The 12,194-nt window shown below is 43.2% G+C and overlaps 3 protein-coding genes across 3 annotated transcripts; 2 read left to right on the forward strand and 1 right to left on the reverse strand.

The window, feature by feature from the left end:
* Window positions 1–1,120: 1,120 nt before the first annotated feature.
* Window positions 1,121–2,380, reverse strand: EAE98_008255 (uncharacterized protein; the record flags this gene model as incomplete). The annotated part of the gene is made up of 1 exon (XM_038955878.1): window positions 1,121–2,380. One exon carries the CDS (start codon window positions 2,378–2,380, stop codon window positions 1,121–1,123), a length of 1,260 nt encoding a protein of 419 aa, XP_038807744.1.
* A 1,205-nt stretch (window positions 2,381–3,585) lies between these two features.
* Window positions 3,586–5,581, forward strand: EAE98_008256 (uncharacterized protein; the record flags this gene model as incomplete). The annotated part of the gene is made up of 2 exons (XM_038955879.1): window positions 3,586–4,237; window positions 4,287–5,581. The coding sequence occupies 2 exons, from the start codon at window positions 3,586–3,588 to the stop codon at window positions 5,579–5,581; spliced, it is 1,947 nt and encodes a 648-aa protein (XP_038807745.1).
* An 824-nt stretch (window positions 5,582–6,405) lies between these two features.
* Window positions 6,406–7,755, forward strand: EAE98_008257 (uncharacterized protein; the record flags this gene model as incomplete). Its single annotated transcript, XM_038955880.1, has 2 exons — window positions 6,406–6,534; window positions 6,598–7,755. 2 exons carry the CDS (start codon window positions 6,406–6,408, stop codon window positions 7,753–7,755), a joined length of 1,287 nt encoding a protein of 428 aa, XP_038807746.1.
* Between the last annotated feature and the right edge of the window lie 4,439 nt (window positions 7,756–12,194).

A 12,194-nucleotide genomic window follows, 5' to 3' on the forward strand; every position in this document is an offset into this window, starting at 1 on the left:
TCATGATGATAATGCTTCGGCATCATTCATATTTTGTACTGCTAATGTCTTCATGCCGCTTGGCGATAATAAAATCTCTTCTCTCTTTTCAGCACAATGTCTACCTAGGTAGCTGTGATATATTGCTATCTTGATTGTGTTCATGAATTTATTGCAGTGGCATTCTAATTACCAGAAAACTTTCTCTTTCTTAGATGGGTATAGTTATAGTTGACATATTAGTCCCTCATAAACATCAAGCATCGGATCAAAACTTCTCACTGATTTTCCTACAGTACTTCACAATGGAGAAATACTCGAACGAAAATTTCTTTCCCATTATTGAATCTTCAAGCCGTGGCCGCTCAACAAAAATTCAGGTGTTCATCAACGAAGATGAAAGCGCGATTATTTCAAAACAGGAAGAATCATATATTCTCCCCGCAAATATACAAAGATGACCCCATAGATTTTACGTGATGCTTGATATCCTTACTATCTCAGCTGTCGCAGAAAAAGCAAGAATCAACAAACTTAAGAAACTCTACGTAAAGATTGAATCGCAATCGATTGCTTAATTATCTAGACAGAAGGAATAGCAGACTAGTGAACCTCACGATCAGTAACCGAAGAACCACAACCCACAAATACAAATCGCAGGAAGACCTTTCGTTAACGTCAACGTATTCAATGTAAAGATTAAGAATCCTAGAATAGCATGAGGAATGTAGATCTAGATCTTAGATCGAGCCAAGACCGGGTATATATTTGCCATCGACCGATTGAAGGAATGCAGGGAAGGGGAAGCAAATAACGAGTTCTTCGAAAGCTTGTTAAGAATGGTGCATGTGGAGTTGAGGATGTGAAGTATGAGATGACGTGGAAATGTTGGGTGTATTTTGACTTTATGTAACTTATAAGTCTTGTCAGGTTGAAGTTTACGATTGTAGATTTGGGAGTGGAGGGACTTTGAGAATGGAGCTTGTTAAGAATGGATCGATGAATAGAGGTGATGATAGTATCGTGTATTTAACCTGTGTTTGATTGCTAGCTAGATCACACCAATGAGTAAATATTGTTGATCCAACAATTGCAAATCAGATGGAAGTGCGAGAACTAAAATATATCACCTTGCCAGAATTTAAACATCTGGAAATGATTTTCCCTTGCTATCTTGACCATTGGCCCCATCATCATCCGAGCTACCAGAAGCACTCGAACCATCATCATCCGAAATTACTGACGCACTAGAACCATCTAATATTCCACCCAAAGTATTTCCAAATCCGTTGATTAACTCAGATATATCCGGGACGCTACAATGTTGTCTATAACATTGAAGTTGATACTGCACTGGGAGTGAAGCACAGAATAATTTAAAACATTCTTTTTGGAAGCATTCTTCCTGATTTTCTGGGGCTGAGGTTGCACATGCACCCTCTAGAGTTTGAAGTACAGGAAGTTCGGCGCCAAGAGAGTTATGGCCATCGCAATGTGCTTTATAGCATTGTAGTTGATAGTCCAGTGGTAAAGTACCGCACGAATAACCGATAGGACCCGACATTAAACAATTATTACGGTAACATTCGAGCTGATTTTCGGGGGCTACGTTGATACAGCCTCTATCTAACCCAGGACTCTGCTGAGCAGCATTAGGTGTTTGTTGAGCAGGGCTGGGAGTTTCTGGAACGGAATTCGGCGTTTGTAGAGCCGGTTCTGATGCAAGAGGAGTGTAAACTTCATGGCAGCGCTTTTTGTAACAATCAATTTGATATTGTGGAGGCAATGAGGCGCATGAGAATCCTGGAGGTCCAGGCATAGGGCAATTGTGGTAAAAGCATTCTAACTCATATTCTGGCGCTACTCCAGCACAATCGCTTCCTGCACTGGCACCCACGGGAGATTGAAGTGCTATCTCAACGGTGGTTGTCGTTTCAGGCTTTGGATCGCATTTTGATTTGTAACATGCTAGCTGATAATCTGGTGGGTAAGAAGCACATGATGATCCAGGAGGACCAGCAGGTTCGTGACAATTTTCCTTATAGCACTGTAGTTGATATTGAGGTGCCACCCCATGACATCCACCAATGAGAGGCGGCGAAGTTTGTTGAGTAACAGGTTGACTAGTTGTGACTCGAGTAGCTAGCTCGGGACATTTTGACTTGTAGCATTCGAGCTGATTTGCAGGAGGATAAGAGGCACAAGAGGACCCGAGTGGTCCATTTGTTGGTTGAGGGCATTGATCTTTGTGACATTGTAATTGATATTCCGGAGCAACTCCAGCGCATCCTCCGACTAGAAGAGCATTGGCTGCTACGGAAGTAGTCACTGCCGCGGTCATGGAAGTCTGCGCTTGAAAAGCCAAAGCCATCGAGGCTTGAATGATATTAGATGCCTTCATCTTGAGTGGAAATGAATTCGATAGATCTTGATGATAGGTTATGTGAAAAGAAACCTTGTTAAATATATGAAGAAGAGATCATATAAAGTATAAATTTATGAAAAATAAGGAGGTCTTTAAGAATTCCGTTGACCAGTATTCAAGAATGACATTCGACTTTGAACGCCAAGGAATGTAATCTTTGAAACATATCTCTTCAAAACACAACGGCCACATATTTTCACTTGACAGTGAGTTAGTGCACAGGGGATTTCCCGTCTAATTCAGGTAGGGAGGGTTAAAAGGGAGAGGTTACGTGAATGACCAGAATCAAACTCATGCTCAATGTTTTAGAAGTGAACGAGGGATCTATCTGGTTTAGGATTTTTGAAAGCTGTGAGCAATGCAGAAGTGATTGTGGGCTTTACAACGAACTACTTGAGTCCTCCAACAATTGTACTTGAATGAATCTCAGATAGCAATGCGAGGAAGTACTCACTTCCATGGTAGGGTAACGGTGCAACAGGTTATGTGATGATTCTCAACCACGATTTGTTGAGGAATGTGCCATCTTGTCATTTTCATTGTGAGTTCACAAATCTTCGTAGACTGAACCCCAAAAGACCCACGACATTTAGATTGGGCTACACTCATAAAATGATATTGGAGATCTGCCATTTTGGTCAGAGCGAATAATATTGGTGCCTGTATGATTTCTGCCATATTAATGCAGCGGGCTTTTGATCAGGATCGACTCCTCTGTCTTCAGATGTATCGAACCCGGATGACAATCACAAAAAACTCACGAACCACACTCTCTATTACTCCTTGAAGCAGTATCATCGCGATATATGGTGCATACGAGAAGAATCTCGATAATGGCGATGGTTTGAGTCGTGTCGAGGTTGAGAGTGGCACGTGAGTGAGAAGAGATTGCATGAGCTGTGATTGAAGGCTGCTGACTAATGCTCACAGTCCGCAAGGATAGCCCATGCGTCACTGGGATTAGAAAAAAGTCGAGCCCCACCAACGTTACAATTAAACCTTTTTGAATAATATTCGAAGCTTCAAAAATATATGTCGCAATCATAAAATTTTGGTATCATATGGTTGCTCTTTAGATCTACATCATTTATCCTCATAATTCCTCATAGATATATTAAATCTAATGCGTTGACAACGATAATCTTATACTCTCTCCATTCAGATCAATAAAACGACAAAATATGCCACCAAAAGCAGAGAGGGGAGCTACCTCGCGGGGTAGACCTCGAGGTAGAGGACGAGGAAGAGGAAGAGGAATCGCAATTGAAGAGATTGAGACCCCAGAACTTAGAGGTGTTCTTGATGAATCTTCTCAACCTAGTCAATCTCCTGCGCCAATTGCACCAATTGCGCCGATGGCACCAATGACACAATCGACTGCTACCATCGTTCCAAAAATCGAACCCAGTGACGATGCATTCGATCCAAATACCTCACCTGCAATGACACCTGCCGAAACACCTGCTGGTACCCCTGCGCCAACAGCTGCGACTACCTCTGCGAGACTTCCATCAAGAACAGAAAGTGCGAGTGCAAGAGGACGCGGCGGGGCAAGTACAAGGGCGCGAGGTGAAGCTACTACTGGAAGAGCCAGGTTTAAGCCCAAAAATATTAGAAGAGATCAAGCAGATAGAGATAGATTAGAACAAGAAGAGAGGGATAGACTCGCGGCAAACCAGGCACAAGCAGAAAAGGAAGCTCGCAGGTCCCAGAGAGGAAGAGGTCACATTGGAAGAGGTAGAGGAGATGCGATGGGACAAAACCGTGGCGCAGGAAGGGGAGCTCCAATCTCAAGTGCTACTGGTATTTTTAGTGTTGCGCCGGCAGCAATGGGTAAGTCAATCGCTAATTGCTTGCCAACTCTACTAATTTCTATTTACAGACAGAAAGGGTGGCATGGATGGCTTTGCAATTGCAAACACAAGAGGCGGTGGTGGCGGTGGTGGTGGTGGCGGCGGATTCGGAGGAGGAGGAGGTGGTGGCGGCGGTGGTGGAGGAAGTGGTGGTTATGGAGGTTCTGGATCAGGAAATGGAGGGGGAGTAAATGTGCTGTCAGCCGAAAACATGGCCACTTTCAATCCAGAATATCCCGACGACGACGGACAAGCGAGGAAAGTCAATATCGAAATGATCAATCTGGTTGACGATGATGATGAAATGGTGGGCTCTGGCAGAGGCGGGAATGGTGGTTTCAAATCACGATCTCTCGCACCGATCCGGATCAAGCGTGAAGAACATAAGGAACGTTCCAATATGATGGTTAGTGATCCAGAACTTGCAGAGATAGCTAAGAAGCAAGCCGATGAAGTGGAGGATATTCATTCTGGCGAAGATGTCGAGATGACGACAGATGGGACAACAACAACGGATGAGCCAAGGACGAAAGGAGAACCTGGGCTTGAATCTCCAACTATGTCGAAATTTCCGGAGTTTAAAGCACCATCTTCCCCCGAAGACAAAAAGCATCCTAAGAGGGAGCCTATTTCACCACAACAATCCAAGGTACGACGTAGCAGAAAGAAGGATAAAATGCCAGTAATACAAACGGAAGAGGATAAGTTCGAGTATGAACGTTATCTTGAGGATGTTGACATCCTTGCTGAGGAACTTCGTCTATTGAGAGGAACAGTGGATACAACAGCTAAGGATAAAGGAAAAGGAAAGGCTGTCGATGTTGATGGAGATGTTGGAATGGATGGAGAGCAGGAACAAGGTGAAGCTCAACCAGAAGCCAGTCATGCAGATGGTCGAATCTATCTTTTCCAATTCCCACCTGTCCTACCTCGACTATTTAATCCTCAAGTCGAAAACTCGGATGATGTTGTCGTCACTCAATCTTCGGAACAAATTGATCTTACCGATGATAAAGAGAAAGGGATCAAAAAGGAATCGGAAGAAGTTATCATCAAGACTGAACCCAATCTTGCCCAAGAGAATGAAGCATTGGTTAGTGAACAAGGATACATCGGAAAATTGGTGGTAAGGAAGAGCGGCAAGGTGGAATTGGATTGGGGCGGAACCAGTATGGCAGTAGGCCGCGGTGTTCCAGCTGCTTTTTTGAGTCAAATTGTTCTTGCTGAAGATCCTAAGGGCGAGGCACCAGAAGGTGTCGCTACTGGACTAGGAAAAGTGATGGGCAAATTCATCGTCACTCCTGATTGGGAGAAGATTTTCTGATAGAATAGACTCGGGAGAGGCGGGGAGGAGGAAGAAGGCTAGAAGCGAAAGTAAAGGATACTACGTAAGATGTTGAGGGACGATGATCTGGAAATTACTTGCATAGCAATGGCGTTGGGGCTTTTTAGAAGGGTGTAATTGGACATTCATCTTTCACGATGATTCTAGGTTTATACCAATGAATAATGACATATTACATATATCGGCACGCTCTTACCGAACCAGGACTCTCCATTGTGTGCTTTCTCACCCATTCCATTTTTGTTAAGGGTCCCACGATCCCCAGGTTTTGGTATTAAAAGAAAGTTTCTACTCGGGCCTCATTTCCTCGACCGAATGACCGAAGGCCGAAACCTTTTCATGCAAGATTTCCAATCTGCGTGAAATTTTTGCCGCGAACAGATTCCGAGACAGTATCTGGATCCAGGCAGTGGGATGAATTGGCCTAAATTGTGGGGATGCGGGGATTTCACCCCGCCAGCCCGCCATTTCGAGCGCGTCCACATCTCGTCCACTAGGCCACATACTCTCGTCAACCATATCGTCGTAGGTGCTATTGATTTTGTTTAGTTATGTCTCTATGTCTCTATGTGTATATATATTGTTATCTGATTTCTTGTTCTGTTTGATTTGATACCATTGCCTTTCCTGCTTTTGAACGTTCCTATCCTATATCACAAGAAGCATATTCTCTCAGAACTCGTCGCTGAATTTCCAATCATACTGCGGGGTAGACGTAATACGAGCTGAAGCACAACATTTTACTTCGTATCAAAATTCTGAAGCGTTAAGTGCCAGGTAGAACAGAGTCTACAGAAAATAAGATGCCCCTTCGCGTTTTGGTGGTTGGAGCCGGATTGGCCGGTCTAGCAGCGGCACTTTCCACAAAACTCGCGAATCCATTGCATGAAGTAACAATTTTGGAGACTGTATCAGAATTAGCGGAAGTCGGGGTAAGAGAAACATTTCAACTCCCTTATTTTCCATCTATACAGCCAGACTGATCAATGTTATAGGCAGGATTACAAATAACACCCAACGCATCTCGACTCTTCAAGAAATGGGGAATCTACGATGATCTCGCTCCCAAAGCTACATTCCCAAAAACTCTCTCGGTATGGCGATTTGATGGAACAAAACGCTTAGCTCATTCGCCAGATTTTCAAGAAAAGATAGATGAGAGATATGGAGCTCCTTTTTGGGGAATGCATCGAGTGGATCTACAACGTGCTCTGTGCGCTAAATGTGATGAGCTAGGCGTCACCATTCGTCTATCATCCAGAGTCAAGATTGTCGATTTTGAAAATACAATTGTTACATTAGAAGGGGGGAAAACGGTGGAAGGAGATGTTATACTCTGTACCGATGGCATTTACTCGGCTACGCGATCACAATTTCTAGGCCACGAATGTCCGCCAAATCCAACTGGAGATCTCGCATATAGAATTGTGATTGATAAATCTACATTAAGCGGACCGGATGCCGAGAAGCTTACTGCGTTTATTGATTCCCACTCTGTCAATTTCTGGGCTGGCTCGGGTACTCATGTAGTCTCATATACTATGCGTGGAGGCGATCTATTCAATATCGTTCTTCTCTGCCCCGACAATCTCCCACCCGGACTCTCGCGCACAGCAGGAGACTTGGAGGAGATGAAAGGACTTTTCGAGGGCTGGGATCCGATTCTTAGAGCATTTTTGGAACAGGTCAAAGAAGTCGCGAAGTGGAGATTGATGCATCTGGAAACATTGGAACGATGGACGAGCGAAAAGGGAAATTTCTGGATGGCGGGTGATGCTTGTCATCCCATGCTTCCATATTTAGCACAAGGTGCGAATTCGAGTTTGGAAGATGGTGCAGTGATGGGATATTTACTGGGGAAGGTAGATGTAGAGACGAAAGATGAACAGTTGAAGAAAGCAGCGAGGATATATGAGGAATTGAGGAAAGGGAGGGGAGAAGGTATTGCAAGGGAAACGTGGGGGCAGAGGGAAAGTTTCCATATGGTGGAGGGTGAGGAACAGGTTAGGAGAGATGCGATTTTGATGGCGGGACCAACTGAGGCGGGTGGATTCCCGAGTAGATGGCAGGATTTTGGTGGTGCTCAGAAGTGGTTGTATGGATATGATGCTTATGTAGAGGCGGAGAAGGGGTATGAGAAGGCGCCATTCTAGGTGTGAGGATTTTGAATTGTATATGAATGTTAAGTAGCGAATTTATAGGAAATTTGTTTTTGTATTACTCGCTCCTTGTGATTATCGGTATCAGGTTTTTTTGTTGTTGGGGGTGGTGGGTTTCAAAAGAGCTCATGTCATCCGAAGCATCCAATGCAAAGTCAAGCAATCTCACATTCCAATCATCACAATCACAAGGATACCCCTATCCTATCATTCATTCCCAGGCTCATACAAATAAATAAACCAACACATATCCCAAACCTAATAAGTATTGCAAACCACCAAAACGATCGCAATATATCACACACACATCATTTAAAACCAGCAAGTCAACCACACACAAAAGTGTGTATCTATAAAAACATAGGTAGCACACTTATCCTCCATCCTAAATTCCTCCCATAGAACCCCCTGTTTTGCTCTACTCTACTCTACTCTACCCTACTCCCTCTATTCTCTATCCTCTATTCACCCACCCATCTTAATCATAATCCCCATTCCCCATTCCCGAATTTCCTCGTTCTTCTCGATTCCTTTTACTTCTATATTATATTATTATTATATTGTCATCACTTCAATTCAATATTCAATACTCAATACCCAATACTCATAAGAAAGGATTTCTCCACTCCCCCTTTTTTATAGAAGAGTAGATGAGTTATCGGAATAGATTGAGTTTTGGGAATTGAGGAATATAGGTATGGCAGGAACTGGGCTGCTTGCATCAAGAAGAATTTCGCTTGCGTCTGAGTTTGTGTTTGTGTTTGTTTTCTGGGCTATTGAGTTCTATTCTATTCTATTCAATTCTAGGTACATTACAAGTATATGTTTATTTATTTGTTGTGAGGAAGCACAAGCATGATAGATAGATGCTTATCAATAGGATGTGATGGAACGGAAATAGAGCAGATATGTAGATGAGCTGAAGGAAACTCCTTAAGGAACAGTTGATTCTCCTTGTGGAACCTGGAATAATCGGTTCATTACAGACCGGGAAATCGAGCTCGAGTGAGTCTTTGTAAATAACTCTATATAATCCACCTGAAGAATAGATAATTCCCCGCGTAGAATCCAGAATCATCGGTCCATTTCCGACCGGGAAATCGAACCGGGGTTTGCGCATATTTATATTGGGGTTCTGTGATAGATGTTGATGTTGGGAGTATGATAGGATCTTTATTTTTCGTCCGCCAATGCGTTTCCCGTGTGGAATTGGATTGTGATTCCTAGGTTCCGGGAGGACATGGTTGATGCGAGTTTAGAAAGCGAGGCGATTGATCGTGGGAATGGGAATGGTTGATGTGTAGCGCAGAAGAGAAACACTCGAACGTGTGCCGCTGAGACACGCACGTATGGATATGGACGTAGTACACGATGCTGGTGGTTAGATCTATGATCTTCGGAAAGTTTTCTTGTATTTGGATGTGATCGATGCTAATCGATTCTCTCCCTGGGAATCAAGCTTCTTTCGAGGAATTCCGATGATACCTCGACTGTATTTTTTGTTCGCTTGCATGAAGGCGAATTCCAAGCTCGATGTTTTTCCCGTATGGACTATCTACTGTCGTGTGTAAAACATGGCCCTCGTCAGACTGGTTACCACGACTATGGCCGGGGTCGCCATTCTCGATGGAAATATACACTTGTCTTCACACTTATGTCCATCTTTCCAACTAGATTGACTAATAGAGTTCTAGTTTTTCTCGCAGCTTCGCGTGATGGTATGTTTTTGATTATCATCTCAGTACCACCTTGTAGGCAAAACCTTCCTATGTTCTTTGCTTCCCACAACACAAGAATGCCTAGAGCCTTCTTCACCCAAACGAAAATTTTCCAGTATTCTTTCCCGTACTCTCAATAGACATGTCGTCAGCCATTCCGACGTTTCTCGGCAATAATAGGCTCGAGTTTCATCAGATTATTGCTTCGGCTTGATAGCTGCCAGAAGATTGAGCTGCAGAATGTTGGAATACTTGGAGAGGTTGGATTACTCCTAAAGCTGGTAGCACCCTTAGAACTGGTAGTACTTTTAAAGCTGGTAGCACTCTTAGAGTTCGAGACACTTCTGGTTGATATAGCCCAGATAGCGTTCAAACAATCAGAGAATTTATGTTTTACTTGCACTGAATGACAAGAATATAGTCAAGTTGTGGAGTGTCATTACGAGGAAGGCATACACTCTTTGTGATCTTCCTAGAGACAGGGCAGATGTTTTGCTTTGGTGCCGAGAAGACAGCAGGTTTCGTAAATCAGAATATGAAGCTTGCGGTGATCTGTTTCGCTGATTAGAACTTAGATATAGCATAACATGAAGAGTGGAACTTACGCTCAGAATAGCAATTATAATTGCGTTTGGAATCATGTTATATGACCCGAGAAGGCTATTGCACAATGAGGTACTAGTGGAAGTTTCCAGTGGATTGACCCAACTGGGTAGGTAAGATTTGGCCATGAGGGAGATATCGTAAGACGTGAACAGAAGAGATGTCCAGATGGCATGAAAGTAACTGACCATTATAAGCATTTGGAAAACACGCGAGAGAAAGACAGCAAACACTACTCACTTTCTGCATTAGGCCACCCTTTTTGAAACGAGGTTCCCATAAAAATATTAAAGCCAAGCGTTGTCGAAAGAGAACACAAACTCTTACACTACCACTTATCATCGATTGAGAAACTTCTAAAGGTACAAGATGCACCTCTGGGGCAGGAAAGGTCTGGCAGATGAACAAACTAGTTGGGCTAGTGGAGCGAATGAACAGTTAGCAACTGCACAGTAGAAGGTGATTGCAAAGGCTTACCTCTTTGATGGATTGGATACTGTTGCCGAAGAAAAGAAAATGATCTGGCTCCGAAAGCACAAAAAAACCTATCACACACAGCGAATAGAGGAAGAGTTGCTGAGGGGAATCCATCTTATAGCAATAGAAACCCGTGAGGAAAGAAGCAAAATTAAAGGTATAGAACTGTGTGTGGCGAGAACACTGTAATGAATACAGCTTTATCAGCAGACATTCTGAAGAATGTTTGAGTGATATCTTGAAAAGGAATGTAACAATGAAGAGGGCAAAAACGGCAAGTTAATGATAGAAAGTGAAGAGATGAGTGATCTGAATGATGAAAAAACGCTCGTACTTGTATCTGAAGATTGAATTCCGTACACTATCGACATCCTCTGTCCCTCAACATGCCATATACATTGATACAGCAAGTAAAGGAGATTATTACTTATAAACGGCTAGAATAACATGTGGTAAGACAACTGCAAGCGTATTTCCAGGTGCTAAATTGTGGAAATTGTTGTCTTCTCCATAAAAAATTCAGAAAAAATGTCTCCGATCCCACCGGACAACAGAATCAAGCAGAAGCGGCTCAAATAGACGGAGTGCGACATATTTTGATACTTTGAGAGATTTAATGACAACTTTGACACTCCGAAGCCACTCCGCCTCAGGAGGCGTATCCACCCGTCTGTCGGTCTGAAGTTAGCTTTGGCAGATGCTGGTATCCGTGTAATGATTCAAATTTGGATCAATAGAAACTCAATCCAACTCACGTTATATTGACAGCATGCACTCCGCCGGAACCAAAGTTTTCTTTCTTTGGGTAGGAGCGGAAGGCTGCTTGACTAGTTCAGACTTTAAGGAATTAACCGCAATATCAATGCAACTGGAGATGTAAAACATTCTAATCTACTGCACTCTTACTTGCGGCTTCTTGTCAATATAGCAACCCAATCAACAGAGAGAGTAGCCTGGCAAGTTGTTACTTACCATCATGCAAAGCTGTAAAAGTGAGCTATTCGCGAATGAAAGCAAAATCAGATTTCAGCCCAAGCAGATTTCAAAGCCACAACGGCAATCTGCTTCCCTTTGAGTGCCATTCGTAGGAGAATTCCGAGCAGAGAAGTCAGGATTGAAACGCAGTCAACGGCAACATACTCTTACACCGAGCCTTACCTGCTGTCACTTTCATCCACGCAACAAACTCCGATTCTGACAATATTCTCCTGGATGTGGGAGACAAAATTGAGCTTGTGAAACGAACAAACGCGCGTTGAAGTGCGGGATCAGAAAACACAACTTGACATGGAGTTTGAATTGTCGATGTCTTTGGAATACAAGATTGTTTTTGTGAGCCGTCTAGTCAATTCGTTCCGGGAAGTTGCTAATTCTATACTGTTTGCACCGGTCACATGATGTATGGATAGTTGTGCCAAACAATGAGTACAAAGATTATGAGTATAAGTATGCCGAATAAGATGTCATCTAGTAATTATCTTGATGTCAGAAGATATCTGATAATGACCTTACATCTGAGATTGAAACCCCCCGTGATCTCCATGTCCTCAGCCCCAAATATGCTTGGGCCATCCATGGATGCAGGTGTCAACAACACATTTCAAGCTCTTTCCAACCACGGCTCCCTCCATTCAC

The sequence above is a fragment of the Botrytis deweyae genome, assembly GCF_014898535.1.
Source record: "Botrytis deweyae strain B1 chromosome Unknown BDEW_021, whole genome shotgun sequence".
NCBI classification, from domain to species: domain Eukaryota; kingdom Fungi; phylum Ascomycota; class Leotiomycetes; order Helotiales; family Sclerotiniaceae; genus Botrytis; species Botrytis deweyae.